The 19,437-nt window shown below is 44.0% G+C and overlaps 1 protein-coding gene across 1 annotated transcript in view; it reads right to left on the bottom strand.

Moving 5' to 3' along the window:
• Positions 1-11,266: 11,266 nt before the first annotated feature.
• Positions 11,267-19,437, bottom strand: part of FBXL22 (F-box and leucine rich repeat protein 22) — a 53,240-nt gene continuing 45,069 nt past the window's right edge. Inside the window, exon 2 of the mRNA XM_078685191.1 lies at positions 11,267-12,699. Coding sequence (XP_078541317.1) covers positions 12,354-12,699 — 346 coding nt within the window. The 3' untranslated portion in view covers positions 11,267-12,353. The remainder of the gene's footprint in view (positions 12,700-19,437) is intronic.

The raw sequence follows: 19,437 nt of genomic DNA, 5'->3' as shown, positions 1-19,437 counted from the left end.
CCGGTTAAAGTTAAACAGAGCCTTAGCATCCCAAAATGGATGCTGCCACCACAGACACAAGTCTGACCTCCTGCTGCTGGGAGTCCTTCCAGCGAGGGTAGCTTGGACAAAGGGTTTCCTGCCTGGGGAGGTGCTAGCACCACTCCAGACAGGATTTTGTGTATTGGGTAGGACAGGGCTGAATAGAATCAGACATGCCTGGGGCACACAAGGTGTCCCTGTGCATAGGCCAGTTCAAACCGGTGCTGGGGCTTTCCAGCCCCAGTCCTGGCGCGAAACTGGACAAAGGAAAGGGGGTGTAACCACCCCCCTTCCTGGTTCCACCCAGAGGAGGGACCTAGTAGGTGATCCGGCCCCCCAGATTCGAATAAGAGTGGGAGCTGTGTCCTGAGACTTCAGATCATCCTGAATCAACTTGAAATACAGAAGAAGACTGGACTTCGACATTCTGCTGCACAGAAGACGGAAGAGAATCTCCCTTGTGGCCAAGGAGTGACCACCCTGTGAACACAGGCACCAACCAGCACCTCGACATCTGCTTTGCCGCCGCCTCCCGCTGGAGCCCGAGCCCAGAGCCTGACAAGACCCAGACTCCCAGACTTCTCACAGCCCGATCCACAGTCCCTGCAAAGAAGGGACCCGTGAAGGCACCGAGAGACGTGGGACCGGACCTCTTGGAAGACCCCCGAAACGCTGACTGCGCAGCATCAGAGGCACCCTCAATGCTGTGCTTTGGGGTTTGAGAAGCCCCAACCTCGAGGCGCCCTTGCACCGAAGATCAGCCCCCCAGCATCTCCACGATCTGCGTGGGGTCCTTTTGCATCGTGCCACTCGACGCGCCTAACCGTCCACTTGCCACGCGGCTAGTGGCCATCTTGGCGACGAAACCTACAACTTTCACTGCGGGTCTGGTTGCTCCAGACTTGCCCTTGCTCCTGTAAAAAGGAGCCCCTGCTCTGACCTTGCTGGTCCGAGTAACAAACCTTTTTCGCTTCCTGCGTGGCTTGCATTAGCCAAGGCCTGTTTGCTTCAATCAAGTTGTCGACACCGCCAACAGCGAGAAGCCTGCGTGGGACAGCTCGTGACCGATTCCTGGACGTCTTCGACCCCTCGTGTCCACGTGGCTGCAGAGAGAAGCTACACCTCGACGCCTGTTTGCACCCGACATCGCCTGGTTCCACTCTGGTTCCACGGTAGTCACTGGCTAGTGACTTTGAACATTGTCCCATCTGCTTTCAGGACTTCACCTCTTCAGATCCACCCTTGGATCCACCGGAACTCTTCACATCGAGCCACCTGCAGCCTCTTCAGCTCCAAGCACCATCGACCTGCGTGACGAAACCCGACACTACTTCGACCCTATGCACCCGCTTCCTGTGGGTGAGGTAACTCAGCTCCGCCGGTGTTCCCACACTGGTACACACCTCTAGGGTCTGTGTCTAAAGTTTCATCCTTCTAGGTCACTCGGAAGGTTCCTTTCTAACTAACTTTGTACTTTTTACGCACCATAGACTTTGCATTGGTGAGTGCGTGCACTTTAAACACTGCACCCGAGTCCCGCGGGCGTTTCCCGACTTCTTCACTGTTAGTCCCGAACAGCTCCAGCGATTCCCCAGGCCCTAGGCCTCTTCACTTTCCCCATAGTGGTTCTTATACCACTATTTTAGTATATGGTTTAGGTGGCCCCTATGGCTCATCCATAATTGTGCAACTTTTGTGTATTTTAACTGTGTTTTGTTTTAACGCATTTGCTTCTGTGCTCATAAAGAGTATCAGGGATATTTGTAGTAATAAATCCATATATATTTTCAATATATATCTGTGTGGTGTCCTTTCATTTGGTATTCAAGGGATTGTGTATGGTAAAACAGCTTGCTTCACATGCCTTTACAGAGTTTAGCCTAAGACTGCTTAGTCCATGCTACCCCTAGGATAGCTTGTCTATAAGGTTGACTTTACAACCTGCACCATAAGGGTTGCTTGGCATGGTACAAGGTGATCACTAGAACTAGTGAGCATCATATACCAGGCCAACTTCTCACATCCAGTCCGCACAAAGGTTTGATTTCCCTGGGAGATATTCTGCTCTTAGATCTTGTGTTCCAAACAGAACATCCAACGTTTCTTGGCTAAGTTCGAGAGGTCTGCCGACTTGATGCCTCCCAGACCATTTATGTAGGCAACAGCAAACATGTTGTCCATTTTTAGAATAACTGATCTGCCTTGAAGAGAATACTTGAAACTCATTAGAGCATACAGCCCGCGGGTCAGTTCTAGGTAGTTTATATGGTGTGCAGATTCTTCCTGCGACCAAACCCCTTCTGTGTTCTGATCTAGGAGACAGGCGCCCCAGCCATGAAGGCTTGCATCTGATTCTAAGACAAAGTCTGGAGCTGAACCAAAGATTGCTCTGCCATTCCAAGCGTCCAAATTCTCTAACCACCAGGTCAGTTCCAATTTGGCTTCTTGGTTTAGGGAAATACGATCTCCATACCAGAGGCCTGATCTCAGAGCCCTCGCTTTTATCCTTCGAAGGGCTCTGTAGTTTAAGGGGCCCGATAAAATATCCTGTGTAGAAGAGAAAGGAAGACCCAGAAGCCTGGCTAGTTCCCTTAAGGAAAGATTTTGTTGTTTCAGGACGTGTCTTATCTCTTTCCTGATTTTCAAAAGTTTCTTTGGAGGAAGAAGGAGGAGGCAGTTTGTGGTGTCCACTGTGAAACCCAGGGATTCCATGGTCCTTGAGGGAGATAGTATCGACTTTTCCTTGTTTATGATAAATCCTAGGATCTCTAAGAGGTCTATTAGACTCTAGCTCTTGAATAATCTGAGGATATCTTCTAGGTATATAATGAGACGAATACCCTTTTCTCGTAATGAGGAGACGACTACTCTCATCACCTTGGTGAAGCACCAAGGGGCTGAGGAGAACCCGAAAGGAAGAGCTTGGAATTGAAAGAGATGGTTTTTCCAAATAAACTGAAGGAAGGGTTGGTGAGCCATGGCCATAGGAATGGTAAAGTACGCGTCTTTTAGGTCTAGTTTGACCAGCCAATCTCCTTCTAACAATAGGTCTCTCAGAAGATGGATGCCCTCCATCCTGAAGTGTCTGTAAACAAGGAATTTGTTGAGTTCCCTTAGGTTTATGACGGGTCTCCAGCCTTTGTCCTTTTTCTCTACGAAGAAGAGAGTGCTTACAAACCTTAACATGTCCTTAGAGACTTCTACAATTGCACCTTTCAGAAGCATTGAGGAGATCCCCTCCTCTATTATTTTCTCTTGAGCTAAAGTGAGGGGAATTTCCCTGGGAAAGGAACTTTGAATCATGATTTCTGTAAAATCTATAGTAAATCCATTCACGGTATTGAGAACCAAAGGGTCTTGAGTGATTAGTTTCCAGTTCTGAGAAAATAATTTTAGTCTGCCTCCTACTTTTGGGGAAAAAGAAGGGGGAGGGGAAGAATCGTAGTACTCACTTTGAGGGTCGGTGTCACTCGATGTTCCTCTTGCTCTGAAGCCCCTTGAACGAAAGCCTCTTCCTCTTGGTGGATAGAATTGCAATTGATTGGAGGGTTGGTAACCTCTTCCACCATAACCTCTGGATCTAGAGTGGGGCCTGGGATTGAAGCGGCCGGAAGGTTGGCCCCTTCTTCCGGCCCTGCCAAAAAGGTTATTAGAGTTGAAGACTCTCTTCATATTTTGATGGGCTTTGTCTAATGCCGTGAAGGTAGATACGTATTTACCTAGAGTCTTAATCAGGTCCTCACCAAAAAGCAAACCTTTACGGTTGAGAGAGGGTTCATTGTCTGCCAGGTCGCTCAATTTGGGGCTGATTTTGGTGAGAACTACCCTTTTCCTCTCAGAATTGAGGTTGGCGTTGCCCAATAAGACTAAGGCCTTTTGGCTCCATCCTCGAATAACATTGGTGTTCAGTGGGAAGCCATTGATGTAACAATCCTCAGCAGCATCGATGATTTTAGCTAAAGGTTCTTTGCAAATCTTAAGGGACCTCTCCATTCCTTTCCTGGGATCTCTCCCAAGCTTAAAAAGATATTTAATCAGCTCGGGGTCAAGATTTGGGGTTTGGCAGACCTTACCCTCAATGGAAGGTCTCGAGCATTCCGCTCTTAAAAGATTGCGGGTGTCTCTTTCCAGAGGGTTTCTCAACCATTTCGCAATACATTTGCACACATAATCATGGGGGACCCATTCAGAACCCCTTGGGTGTTTAATTTTAAGGGGCGAGAACATCTCCTCGCCTAAGGGATCTACAATACTGTCTTTAGAAGAGAAAGAGAGATATTCCTCAAAGGGTTGAGAATTAAACTCCTGGTCGTCCCCATCTAAGTCGAGGATATATTCATCAGGGAATTCAGAGGCATCATCGTCGTGAAATTCATCATCTTCTCCCAAATGAAGATCATTAATTTGAGCACTTCGATAGTTTGTGCCACCAGAGACACCGGGATATTTTGTGCAGCTGAGGACACCTTTAAAAGTTGTGCCGCCAAGGACACCCGATGTGTTTGAGGTGCAGGGACCTCCCATACATTCTGAGGTGCTGAGACCTCATAGTGCTCTTGGGGATACAATCGATATTTTTAACCTTTTTAATTCTCTTTCCCTCTATTTCAATGAGATTATCTTTATTGGGCAGGGTATGTTGGACTTCAACAATATCATCCTCCTCAGAAGGGAGTGATCTCTTTGATGCCATAACCTTAGATAATGTTGTCAACATTCAGGATCTCATTTCATTCTGAATCATGCTTTTGATTGCCTCATTCTCCATATTAGGGATGGAGGCACTAGCCTCATCCAAGTCTATGTCAGACATTGTATTAAATACTAAAGGATGGATATTAGGGTAAGTAAAAGAATATCTCTTACCTATTTATTTATTTTTGGTAAGTATGTGATATAAACCCTTTTAAAAAAAAAATGTAATACAACTAGATAATGTGAGAAAAGTGGGGGAATTAAAAGGTTGCTAAGGAGTAATTAGGAGAGAGCACCAGAAGGAGAAGGAATGAGCAAATATGTGAACAAATCTATAAAATAATTCTTAATTTATGAGTGAGCCAAAAAGTAAGTAGATCGCTAAAGTAATTCTTAGTTTATCCTTGAATTAGACAAACAAAACGGGCGTCTGATGAGAAGACAGCTGATTGAGCTGAGTAACTGTTGGGAGCCCGAACACGATCGGCTCGTCGCTAGGAGACGGGCAATGTAAGCCCGAGAAAGGAGGAAAGACCCTTGGTAACGTGGCGACTCTGCGAGTGTGCCGCCAAGGGTCTTTCCTCTAATGCCGCTCCAGAGAAAAAAGGGGAGGCATCAAAGGCGCAATGAAGTGAGATCCCCGGGGAGATCGTGCGCTCAGTGAAGCGATCCCAAGTAGAGGGATCGGCAGGGGAGACGGTAAGAGCGGAGCCGGAGTAAAGGTTCCTCGCTCGGTATAAGGTGCGTAGTGATCGATTTAAAGCGCAATAGTGTTTTAAAGCGAAATGGTGTATAACAGGCAAACTAGAAAATAGAGCAGAACAAGAAGGGAACAAATGGACAAGGTCGGGAGCCAATTTCCATAAATTGGAGATCGGTTGACCGAGTAGGGAAGGAGGGTGGGGAGGGAGTAAATCCACAGTAAGCAATTTAAGGCATAATAAAGCATAAGTGGCAAGCCAATAATAAAAAGGCATAAGTTAACAAGATAAACTATCAAGGCTTAATTAAGAGAGGCAGTAAGACGAGTAAAGAAATAATGAACTTATCTGCTTGGAGCTGCATTTAAAAGAGGCTGATTGTTATGTGGTCACGCCTTTTATAGGTTTCCTAATGTACTATTGTGGAACCTTTTTGTTTTATGATGAATGCGGCTGCTTGGGTCTGCATTAAAAGTGATATGCATAATGGTAGCCTCCGGTCTTGTAATGAAATGTGCAGCTTGATGGAGTCTATACCAGATAAGGTATTACCAAAGGAAAGTAACTTGTTCGTTGTGCTTCTAAACGTTTTCCACACTTATACTGATGTTGCACCAAAAGGGATTTTAAACCTTAAAGTGTTTTCAAGCTCTTCACATTATAATAATTCACACCTTTTGCCTCTAATGTGACATCATACAACTGCATTTCTTTCTGTATTGAGTGATTGTGCATGTAAATGTCATGCCACACTCATTCTGACTTCTTGAGGATTATTTTTGCAGCAAACTGTGTTTGTGCATCTACAAGTGTTTTTGCACATGCAATCATTTTCACACTCCTGCTGGTGTTGCACCAAGGGTAATTCTGCATCTGAATGTGACTTTTTTGTTTAAATAGAATTGTTCTTTTGATATGTTCACAAAGGGTTTGCATATACATGTCACTTTGCTTCTAAATATGATTGTACTACAAACAGTTTTGCAACACACCTGTTGCACAAGGGGTAATTTTGCACCTAAACGTGATTTTGCACCTAAAACTGTTTCCACAGTCTGGCTTGTGTTGCACTGAGGGTGTGTTTGCACCTAAATGTGATTTTTCATCTTAAAGTCATTATGCATCTAAATATGATTTGTTGCCTGTATGTTTTCATTCCCATGTTGATCCAAGGATGATTTTACATTTACATGTCTGTTTGCTTCTAAATGTGTTTTCACACTCCTGTTGACGGTGCACCGAGTGATTGTGCATCTAAATGTGAATTTGCACCTGAATTTGCAAGTGAATTTGCACCTAAATGTTTTTTGTGTCCTGTTGACGTTGCACCAAAGCGAGGTGGTTGTATATAAACATCTTTTACCACCTATACATGTTTTTTACTAAATGTTGTATCATAGTACTTTGTCTGTACACCTAGAGTGATGTTGCACCTAAAATGTCCTTTTTGCTCATAAATGTGATTATGCAGACTAATGTGAATTGTGCTCCTAAACGTTTTTTAAATTACAGTTGATGCAACATAGTGATGTTTCACCAATGGTGATTTTACACTATGATGTGGTTTCAAGCATGTGTGAAGTCATGTGACTCATGCCATTTACACCTAATTTGAGACCTTACTACTGCATTTTCTCCTTGTACTGGGAGATATACCTACTGCTTGGCAATGTATTGATAGTGTGCCATACTGTGCTTCTGAAGTTCAGTAGCCTATGCATTTTTTGCAAAAACTTTTTAATGTCAGGAAACCTAAAATAAAGTGAGTTTCATATCAGATCAAACACCAGGATGCACATTACAAGACCTCAGAGATCCTATACTACCACTGCATATCCTAAACTTCTCACAAATACAACAAATACCAAGCTATGATGGCCAACCTGTATACCTTACCATAGTTTCACACTAGGTTCCATTGAAACTGACCACAATTTCTTATACCATAGACATATCCTCTTGGCCCCATACACTGTGCTTTCTCTTTTTAACTACTTGGATTAGAAACATATTTTACTGGAAAAATCGTACTGTCTTAGGTCACTGTTAGACCTGGCCATTTTTGCAGGTTTATCCCCAAACATTTTGCCTTTTGCCTCCTAGTTTTCTGACCTGTATTTGTTGGCTTTAGGACTCTCGGCACTTTACCACTGCTGATTATTGCTAAAGTGCATATGCTTTCTGTGTAAATTGTACTTTTGATTGGTTATCCATGAGTGACATATTTGATTTACTGGCTAGTCCCTAGTAAAGTACACTGAGTGTGCCAAGGCCTGTAAATCAAATTTCACTAGTGGGCCTGCAGCACTGGTTGTGCCACCCATGCGTAGCCCTGTAAATGTATCTCAGACCTATCACTGCAGTGTCTGCATGCGCAGTTTTCAACTGCCATGTCGACTTGGCAGGTGTATCCACTTTCCAGGCCCTAACCTTTCCTTTTCTTAGATGTAAGGCACCTCTCAGGATGGCCCAAAGTACCCCTATGGGCAGGGTGCAGTGTATGGGACCATAGGGGTGTATGTGAAAGGTAAGACATGTGCTGGTGTGCTTTGCATGTCCTTATAGTGAAATACTGTGCATTTCGTTTTCACTATTGAAAGGCTGTCTGTGCCATAGGTTAACATGTGAGCTGCCTTGTAAAATCTTACATGTGTAATTGCTGTTGGAACAAGATAGAGAAATTGAGTTTAGGCTTTCTGAACTCAGAATTTAATAACACACCTTTTAGTAAAGGTGTTTTTTAAATTATGTGTTTGAAAATGCCACTTTTAGAAAGTGGGCATTTTCTTGTTTAACCGTCCTGTGTGCCTCTGCCTGTTTGAGTATTCGCCGTCTGGTTTTGGAGTGACAGGAACTGGGGATGTGCACTCACTCTGGACAATCACAAAGGGGGGTTGAGGTGTGTCCTGCCTTTTCTGTGTGACAAATAGCCAGGCTCAATAGACCTTTCTGCATTTAGAGCCGTGGGAGGAGCTTTCACTAGCACCTGAATAGGCCGTGTCTGCTCTGCACAAATCTGTCTCCAACTTGTGTAGTGAATTGGACCAGGGAGGACTGAACTTTTTTTTCCTGAGCTCAGAGACTCTTACAACAAAGACTACAAAGAGAAAATGAGGTATAAGTAGCAGACCTAAAGCTTCAGAACTTTAGATTACTTCTGGAATCAAGAGGAACCTCTGCCAAGGAAGAAGAGCTGAAGAGTTGTGAGGAGGAGACTGCCCCTTTGCAGCGTGTTGCTTTGCTGGGTTAGCCTGCAGTTTCTGCTTCTGTCAAGGAGAGGACAAAGATTGGAACCTTGCTGTGAACCTGCTTGTGCAGAATCTCCTAGGGCTTGTGTGTGCTATCCTCCTGTTCTGAGGTCTCAGGAACACAAAGACTTCACCACCAGCTTCCTTGACCCCTCTGCTGGGAGTTCTGACCTGCCACGTGGTCATGTGGCAGTTCTGGGCCTCTGGCAGTTGTTCCTGTTGCTGTGAGCTGAAAAAGCTGGAAGAAACTAAGAAGATTGATGCATTGCTCTTCCAGCGCCTGTTTTTTTCATGTCGCACCGCCATGCGGGAAGAATTTCCACGGACCACCACCGTGAGGCCAAAGAATCAACACAGCGCCAGCCAGCAGCTGAACAATCCGCTGCATGTCGAGTCCAGTGCACTGACCACCGAAGTCAAAGATCACTGCACCGACTCCGACGCAGGCCCTGCTGTGCGGCTGAAAGAATCGATGCATCGTGGGACTGTGGCTGAAGAAACTGACGCAGCGCCTGTTTGCAACTACCACATTGACCTCCAGCATGTCCTGGATTTTCATGCAGCGCACTTGTGCAGCAAGTTTTCCGACGCAGCACCTGTAAAACTAGAACCGTCATGGAATCGATGCATCACTACCCCCAACAGTCCGGATTTGATGCATCACTTCTCGTGCGTGCAGCAGAACTGTTGCATCGCAATCATAAGGACTCAATAACTGACGCAGTGCCGTGTTTTTCGATGCTTCCCTTCTCTGCAGCTGTTTTGACGCACCTAAAGACACATTGTGTAAAATCACGCATCCGTAGATTTCTATAGACAGAGTTGCTTGAAACTTTTGAAAAATCATATTTTGAATTGTGTATATAGGATTTTTGTCGTTTTGGTTTTGTATGGTTTAGATAAAGATACTTTATTTTTTTAAACTGGCGTGGTGTCCATTTGTAGTATTTTCACTGTGTTACTGCGTGTCTGGGTGCAAATACTTTACACATTGCCTTTGGGATAAGCCTTTCTGCTCATGCCAAGCTCCCAAGGGGATGAGCAAGGGTTATCTAAAGTATCTAAGGAATCAAGGGTGCCTATATCTACATGGTCAAACCTCTGCCCACTAGAGACCTCCATTTCTAACAGTTACCATAACCAGAAATATAGGTTGCACATATAATCCTGCATGAACATGGGAAGGTCCTGATCCAATCCTAGGATACTGGCCTCCATGATTGACTATATTGTTTGGTACTCTGGTGGCCCCAAAAAGCTTCTTACGTAATGGGGACGTTAGCACTGATAACTGGCTCACCATCTTTATTCACTACGACACCACTAGCTCATCCTATGCCACTTCCACAATTTCCTCATTATCACACACACCCACCCCTCTCAGAATGAAATCAGAAGCATAAATTAAAGTTGTCTGGACAATTACCAATAAAAAAGCTACTGCTATTTCAACACTGACGAAAATGCTGTCAATGGCCCAATACACAGACCTCTCCGTAGCCACCGCTGCCCCTCGATTCAGCTTCCATCTGGGAGCCTTCTTGAACATTCCTGTCCCAAAAAATGAAGAAATACCACATGGAAATCTCCAACCCTCTTAAATTAGATTGTTCACACTACTTCTTCCTTTTCATGATCTTGACCTTTAGCACAGCCTCCTCTTGTTAAACCGGAACCGCAAATAGTAAAATCAAGAGCCCTCAAGCACATTGACAACATATTTTGGCAGACTCAATGAATATACTCTGCTCACCCATACAAATGTATCCACATCAAAATTTACACAGACTATTTGTGCCTTGTCCCTTTGCAACCTGTGTCCTGTGTGCTTTTTTTTTATACCTAATATAGAGGCGCTGCTTTTTTATTTCCTAAGCTTGTCATGCTGGTGCCATGCAACACCACAAGCTCTAGGAGTACAATATAGAGGACAGACATAGAAAACGGCAGGTCTCACAGACGAACCAAACAAATAATCTGTGCACGCCTGTGTTGGTGCATTTCCAATGCTTACTGGGTCATTTGATAGCGCTGGGCCTTATATTTAGTTGTCTACCTTCCGCCACCTACAGTGCGTACTTGAGGGCAGTTTAGGGGACCCTTGGTCTGTTTATTTTTGGGTACCACTCAATGTTATCACCATCTTGCGGTATGTGCAGTGAAGCTCTCATTCAAACTGTAACGTGAGAATGTTCTTATGGTTTATTTTCACTTAATATATTACTTTTTCCTTTCCGGTGGTGTATTTAATGGAACCCAAACCTTTTCCAAAAAGAAAAGCAGAGTGCAATCTTATTTTTTTAACTGCTGCGTCCAAAACTTGCCAGCTCCAGAGAAATATGGGTCCTTACTGTCTGTCAATCTAAAATTGTTGTTGGATATCAATATAGTTAAATATTACAATTGTAGTTGTTGTTATTGCACATAAAGCTGCCATTTAAAAAGTGTAAGCTATGAAAATATACCTATTAATGATTTTTACTAATTCAGGGCGGAGAAAAATTAAACCTGCAGACATAGGGTCAATGAGTGAAAAAACAGGCAGATAATGGGCAAACGAGGGGTAACATACATTTATCTGACAAAGGATGCATTCTGGTTCATTGTTGATTTTTTATTTTATTTTATATGAATGATCTTGTAATCATACTTTGTTGTAAAAATCAATAAATTATTTATCTTCAAAAAGGTGGCACGTGTTTCACTCAAATGAAGAACTTTTTGAAGGCTCCCAGCTCAATTCATCAGACCATAAATGTGATATACGGCAAACATGTATTAAAGGTTTAAGGGCCATATGTATCAAGCAAAATTGCGATCGCAAATGCCGAGAAGAATTTCGGCGTTTGCGATCGCAATTTTGCTTAGTGGTATGTGTGAGGCAAATCTGCATGCGAAAAAAAGAAAACGCAAAATTTGCGATTCCTTATTTTGCAATTGCATTTAAGGAATCACAAATTTTGCGATTCCTTAAATGCAATGTTAGAAGCACCAAAAAACTACAATTTGGCGTTAAGGAATCACAAATTACCACCAACTTTAAGTTGGTGGTAATTTGCGATTTCTGCATTTTTCAAAGTGCAATGTGAAGCACATACATGCCTGTGCGCCACATGTGCACCCATGCTTATTTCAGGGGTGCAACAGGGTGTCCTTTTGACACCTTTGAAATTGCATTCTCAATTTGCGATTCTCTAATTTCTAATCGCAAATTGAGAATGTCTTCCCATTCATTCCAATGGGCCTCTAGGCCATTCCTATGGGCCTCTAGGCCCATAGGAATGAATGGGGAGGTATTCCTTAATTGCAAATCGCAATTTGAGATTCGCAAATAAGGACTATGTAGGATTCGCAAAATTTATTGCAATCCTACATACATAGCATTTTGTGATTCTCAAATAGCAATTCGCAAAAAATCGCTATTTGAGAATCGCAAATGAGGATTTTGATACATATGACCCCGAATCTCTTCTCCCGTTTCATCTAGTGTTAAAATAATAACTTGCCATTCCGAGGATCTGGTGAAATGTGATACTGTGGATTTGCTTTATGGTATAAGGACTATAATTCATAAATGGTCCAGTACAATATTTAGGTATCTGTAAAATGTTTTTTGAATGTTCAGTTGCAAAAACATATGTAAATCAATGTCTGGGGAGTTTGGGCCACAATATTTTCCCATAGTCCTTTAGTACTGTAATAATTTTCTGAAAGTCCTTTGCAGTGCCAGCTTTTCTCTAGGTTTGACGTCGGGAATCATATCTGCACTTCTCTCGGCCTTCAGAACGACAGTAGGACATTTCTGGCGCACTTCCTTCAGCCCCGCTTGGCTGATGTTCCGACAGAAGTCCAGGTGCAGCGTGGTGACGGCCCTTCCGGAAGCAGTCACGGCCCGCAGCAGCGCGTCCGTCACCCGCGCGCAGTTCTCCAGCTTGAGGGTTCGAAGCTTCGAGCAGCTTTGCAGAATCAGTGTGACGTACTCGTCCGTCACGTGGCCGCAGCCGGACAGCGTAAGCGACTGCAGGTTTGGACAGCTGAAAAATATTGGAATTTCACGTAAGTAAACTTTATTTGTTTATGTATTTCCCAACACATTTACTACTGCACATACCAGGACAAAGTCTCTCACATTACTTCAATTCTGAATATATTTATGGTCAGTGCAATTATATAGCAAATACATGACAGACTGCAACAAATACCACCTAAAATGCTATTGAGGGGCTCTCGTGACGCCATTAACCAAAAGCCCGGGGCGTAGGCTGAGTAGTTTACTATAACCAAATCCCCAGATCGATGGCAAGGTAGGCTTGGAAGTAGGAAGCACACGAACCAAGTAAAACTTTATTGTTTGATTAATTAAAATCATTACAATCATCCATTTGTAGCATCACAGAGTATTAAAAGTAGCATTCATTTGAGGTTATAAAGAAAGAAAAAAAAACGATATAAAATTAATTCACATGATTGAGCAACTTATTAGTCATGTTAAAAAAGGACACTTGGGAGCCGTTTATTGTCCTGTATGAGTTAGGGTCTACTAAAAAATTAACACAAGGCGAAAGCCAGGGTTATGAAGATACATAGTAGGTACTGCTAAAAACACAAATCTGTTAAAACAGTAAGAACACTACGTATGATGACTTAATGGTCCCGAGACACGTAGTGTCCGTAAATTGTCTATATAAAGAATGCAGCCTCGATCGGCTGCTATTTCACGGTACAAAGGGGTAGATCATCCCATTTAATGTTGACCATTGTTTACTTGTTGGCATTCCCGGTTGAAAATCTTATTGCTGCTCTTGTCATAAACTTGGTAAACCGAATGTTAAGCATTGTGTTGTCCGGGTTCATTGATGCGAGTATGGCTTGTCTGCATGTACGTATGCCCCGTTTGTTCCATTCGCTTTTTAACATGGACTTCCGGTCGTCGAGGAGTACTGGACAGTGACATGCCACATGCTCGATTGATTACTTGTCACTACCGCACCCCCTGCACGCTACCTCGGTGTTTGCACGTTTCCAACGCGGCAGGTGGTACAAGAATGGCCATTTGCCCATTCTGAGGGCCATGAATCTTTTTTTCCATAACACGGAGTAGGTACATGACAGGTATGGGGCCGTGACCCCTGTCTTAAACCATGGAAAGATTGTCCAGGCGTGCTTACGTTTAGCAAGTTGAGCTCTGTCCGAGTGAAAGGACTATAGGCGAACATTCCTCTTGATATAGATTTTGAGTGCCTGCTGTGATGGAATCAGATTCCAAATTTCCTCCGAGTCCAGAAGTTTTAATGAATCATGTAAATAGCGCCGGTATGTTCCACCTAGCTGACCAACGGAAATTTCCTGCCACAGGAGGGCCTCCAGGCTTCCTTTTCTTGAACTACGCAGCTTATTGCACAGCCTAATGAATGCTCCTGCCCCTAGCGCGTGGTGGTCTTGAAGGCCGAACTCAAGGCGTATTTGAGATGGGGATGAGGATTTCGGCAAGTTCAACGCTTGTTTGAAAGTTCTTGTTGTTATTTTATTCACGAGACTGTTGTCCTTCCCTTGCATGATCTCCTGGCCGTAGGTGAGAAAGCCAGTGATTTTTGCCTTCATGACAGTTATGAGCGGGGTCAGGGATGGCCAAGAGAGTTGTCGGGCGAGTGTCTTGAATGCAACCTGGATAGACAGAGCTTTGGCTTCTACCTCATCTCTATGTTTAGAGAAGGAGCCCCTTCTGTCCATGTGGACCCCCAGGTACTTGTAAGTGGTTGCTTTTTCTACCTTCTTACCATTGTATAACCAACCGCCGCCGCCTCTTTATTTCCTTGACCCAAAAGTGATTGCCCTTGTCTTCGTTAGATTCCGTTCTAATTTGTCTCTGCTGGTGTAAAGGGACAATTGATCAAGGAGTCTTTGTAAGACCTGGTGTGGCTCAGCAGAACCAGATCGTCTGCATACAATAGATTACTAACTCTTACCCCAGCGAGTTTTGGTGGATGAGAGTTAACTTCATTGAGTGACTCTGACAGATCAGAAATGAAGAGGTTGAAAAGAAGAGGCGCTAACACTCAGCCTTGTTTCACTCCACGTGATGTTAATACTTTCCTTGATGTGTGTGATCCGTCTCCAAGTTTTATGCGGATCCAGGTATTGGTGTGGAGCGCAATTATGGCTCGTAGCAGTGTTGGAGGAATCCCCCATTTCCGTAGATTGAGCCATAATAGGCTTCGAGGCACACGATCGAAGGCGGCCTTGAAGTCCACGAAACAGGCATGCATGAACATTTCGGAGGCAGCCGTTTTGTCCATCAGGATCGATATTGCGAGTAAGTTGGTTATTGTGCCTGATTTTTGCACGAATCCTGCCTGGTTAAAAGGTATTCGGTGTTTTTTTTGTTGCCCAGGATGCCAGGTCGTGAAGGAGCAGTTTGGCGTAGTATTTCGATTCTACATCCAATAGGGTGATCATCCTGTAGTTTTTTGGATCTGATCTCTTACCTCCCTTGAAAATTGGATGTATAATGGCGCCGCGCCATGATTCGGATAGTTCGGAATTAGACCAGCATTGGGAAAAAAGGGGTGCCAGTTGATGGGCCCAGAATTCCGTGTCTTGGGGCTCCGTCAGCGCGACCCTCTGTTATGGCTCGGGCTGTTTTGTCCCTCGTAATTCTCGGATTTGTAAATGCGTTGTCCGATGGTTTGAAAATCTGAAACGAGGATTTAGTGTTGAATGCCTGTGGAGTTCTTGGGTTACATTCAACTAATTTGTTTAATTGAACTGCTTCCGTGATGTCCAGCGCTCGGTAGCGATTGGGTTGTTGAGCCATTGCCGGTAATTTGACGGGTGAGCCGGCTTTTTTCTCGTGCTCTTCAAAGTGTGCTGTTAAATAAAGTACCCATTCGGCTTCAGAGATGTTGGCGCTGCTTAGTCCTCCTTGCTTGTGTATTTTGGAGTTGAGGATTGACCAGAAAGCTTTTGGATTATGACTTTTGTTCGCATGCAACAATTTTTCCCAGAACTGTTCAGAGCGTTTATTTTTTTCATGAAATATTGCCTGTCGAACTGCTTTCTGGGCAGCTTTGTACTTGTCTACAAACTTGTCTTAACGTGCTATTACGTTTTGATTTTAGTTCCCTGATTTCATCTGTTGTTATTGCTAGATTGCATTTTATGGTGTTTCCCGAGGTGCGGGGAAACTTTTTAAGCAGTTCCTCGGAAAAGTGAACCCAAGCTATAACTGGTGATAATTCGTTAGTGCTCCTTTGGTTTTGCAGGTCTCTACATTTTGTCATTATTGCCGGTATTATTGGATCTGACCATTTCAGCCTTTTGAGGTTTTCAGAGTGGTCTCCTCTTGAAGTTTGGCTGATTGTAGCATGATATGCTGGATTAAATGACAATGTGATCACTTGGGGGCGATGGTCACTGTCACCTCGAGCGGCAATGGTATAATTCTCGATCAGGGGGAGGATTCCCTTGTTGCAAACTGTGTAGTCTAGGAAGGAGTGGATGCGCCCGTTTTACCTTGTCCAGTTCGGTGGATTGTCCTTAGGGAAGCCAGCATTCAAGACTGTGTAGCCTATGGCACTGAATTGAAGAACCATATATTCACCAATTTTGCTATGTTTAGTGCCAGGGGGTTTTGTTTGTTCAAGGATGTCGGGCCACGGAGCTACATGGTCTTCTGGGAGTTCTTGAAAAAGATTTGTATTATAGTCGCCGGATACTAGACAGGCCGGGCTGTAGTGATTGCTTTCCAGATTACACAAGGTCTGGATTAGATGATTAAACTTCGGTTTTTTATCCTTGGTGCTTGGTGAAATGTAAACGTTGATCAAGAACAGTGTATCGGTGTGTTCGGTGTTATCTATCCTTATGCCGAGGATCCAGTCTTCCTTAAGTGTCGTTTTTACGATGTTGACGTTTAGCTTAACTGAGATGTAGATGGAGAGACCACCACTGGGTCGACCGGATTTGTGCAACTTCTGGGCTGGGACTCTGTATTCCAGTTATCCTTCTATTGGGAGGCTAACCATGGACCATGTTTCCTGCAGTAGTATGATCTCATGGTTTTTTAGGAACTTTATCACGTCGATGGATTGGAGTTTCGGGGTAAGACCACTGATGTTCCATGAACATACTGAGAGACCGGACTGGGTACTGGTTCAATTTTGGTTACCCCTGTTCAGAGCCCCTGGCAGCCATCCCCAGTCAGGCACCGGCGTTTTAACGTCCTCGGTTCCAATGCGTATTGTCTTTCCTGGGGATCGTCTTTTTGCAGATCGTAGTATTGAGATAGTTGAAGGGCCTGGTCGATCTGATACGGTCGGTGGTTTTGCAAGGACTGACGGATACCGTGGTTCGGGCTGTTGGACTATTTTAATTCCCCATGAATTGAATAGGTCAGACATTGATAAGACTTGCTCCATGATTGCTGTAGATGAAAAAGTGATTAACGTTGATTCAGAGAATTGGTTACCTTCAGTAGGTGTGAATTCAATTAAGAGTATGTCATTGGATTCAATATGGTGAAGTTCGGGAATATTTTTAAAAAGTTTCAAAATGTTCCCTCTATTCAAGATGTCATGAGGTCCTTTGGTGTAGTATTCAGGAATAAATAACAATTTCATGTTTGGGGTTGTGGTTGTAGAGACCTGACCTGGGGTCTTATAATCCTGTTTGACTATTACCAGTGGTGAATCAACTCTTCTTCGGGTGTGGGGTAACTGTTGCTTCTGGCCCACTTGTTGGGGTTGTGGGTCCTCGATTCTTGGGGGGTATTTACCTATTTGTATTGTGTCCCGATTCTTGAATAGTGTTATTTGAAAGTTCTCTTTACGTATTAGCCTGTGCTCATCCTCGTGCTGGACTATCAGTGCCCTGTTTTTGTTCTCCCTTGATGTATTAGCCGTGTTTGTGGTAGCTGTCATGTCTTCTTGCTTGATAATAGCCGTATAGGGCAGTGTTTCTGGTTTGATGGTTCTTTCAGGGTTGTCGGACATCGGGGGGTGTAGAGACTTTACTGGGACCTCGCCCCTAGCTGCCGATAAGTCCTTATGGGTTTTGCTGAGGATGGGTGATAGTAGCGTCTTACTGGTTGCCTCAGTATTCGCCTGCAAAGGGGAATTTTGTGATGGTAAAAGAGTGCTGTCTAGGCTCACTGAATTGGTTGAGCTGCGACATGTAATGTCTTTTTCGACATAACGGGGGACCTCTATACTGTGTCTATTATGTGTTTTCCTTAGTCTCTTCCTTTCCCTTTGCTTAGATGATGATTTTGAGGGGGTTTAGTCGTTAGTCTCAGTCACGGGACCATGTCTCCGGTGTCATTGTCTAGCTTTGTCTCAGACGTAGGCGTTGTTTCTGTTATTGACGTAATATTGTTTTTATTATTTGGTTTGATGGTATGAAAGATACTGAACTCTTTAGGAGCCAATTGCTTATCTGGAGATGTTACTGTAGCTGAAACTTGAGTTGATTGAGTATCGGATTTTGCTGGTAGGTCTTTGATGCCGTTACTTGTTTTTTCCTTGCTTGTGCTTTGATCCGAAATTTTTTGGCTGCTTACGCTATTTTTGGGCGAACATATCCGATGTGATGTCTCATGTGCACCTGATGGTAATTTCCTTATTTCTGTCAGTACCATGGTGAGAAACTGGGGAAGCGTAGACAAGCTGTCTATAATTGGAGAGCAGCAGCATATTGCTTGGGTCAGGTTAACTTTAGATTGTGCTTTTGTGATTAGGGTATTCGGCCTTCCAGTTTGTTGTCGATCCCTGCTGTGTAAACAGCTAATGTGTTTAAAAGGTCGACTTGTAAATCGAGTTTATCTGAGTGGTAGTTTAATGCGGATACTGTAGATTGTAGGGTTTGCAGAAGCTGGGGCCAGACAGTAATGCAGTCAACCGCTGTGGGATCGCAACCTTCAGTCTCAATTTCTGTATTGTTTGCTTCTGTTTTAAAAAAGGATAGGTCTAACAGGGAGCGATCGTTAGGCTCTCCTTTCTTGCCTATTGGTGATTCTTGAAGGACCAGAACCGGTGGTGTCGTTGGTGTTAACGGTTTGATAGTGCCTGGAATTGTCCTGGTCCACTGTGCTGCTTGTGGAGTGAATTGTATTTTGTTTCTTAAAGATAATGGGTTATCTACGTGTAGATTGGCTTCCTGCTGCAGGGGTGATACGGTGTTGCTTGGGGCATCTTCACTTGAAATTGATATTGGCGATAAGCATTGATTCTTGTTTGGTTGATGGGCTTGTTGTATAGTGGGGAATATGCCAACGGGCTGAGTAGCTGGTGTTGGCCCCTTTTGTTCTGACGTCCAGGGTTCGTCTCTTGTATAGTCACTGTCTAGGGATATGATGGTACCCGGAATATAAGACTGTTCGTGGATCTGTGCCTGTACTTCAATCTGAACAGGAGTAGCGTCAAGAGGTTTTTGAAAGGACTGGGCTGGTAAAGGCGATGATTCTTTGTGGTTAGTTAAAGTTTTGACTTTGAGTCCTGGTTTCTTAAAAAAGTCTCTGAGAGTCCTCTTTCTTGCGTCATTGGTAATTTCTTCCAGCGTATTGGGATGTTTGATGGAAGTCGCTGGGGAAATAGATGTTTCCATCTTAGTAGTATGGCCAGAAGGGCCAGATTCGTAACCATGGTGCTGTGAAGAGGGTGGAGATAGCACCTGCAACGTCTCCTGCTCCCCGGGTGATTCTATGAGGTCTTTGTTCGTCTTCTAACGCGTTTTTGCTGCTTCTTTTTAGGTCTCGCCTGTCGATGCGCATGCGCATC

Source organism: Lissotriton helveticus, chromosome 3_2, assembly GCF_964261635.1.
Source record: "Lissotriton helveticus chromosome 3_2, aLisHel1.1, whole genome shotgun sequence".
NCBI lineage: Eukaryota > Metazoa > Chordata > Amphibia > Caudata > Salamandridae > Lissotriton > Lissotriton helveticus.
Note: the sequence above shows the minus strand (reverse complement) of the source record. Positions and strands in the feature narration are given on the sequence as shown.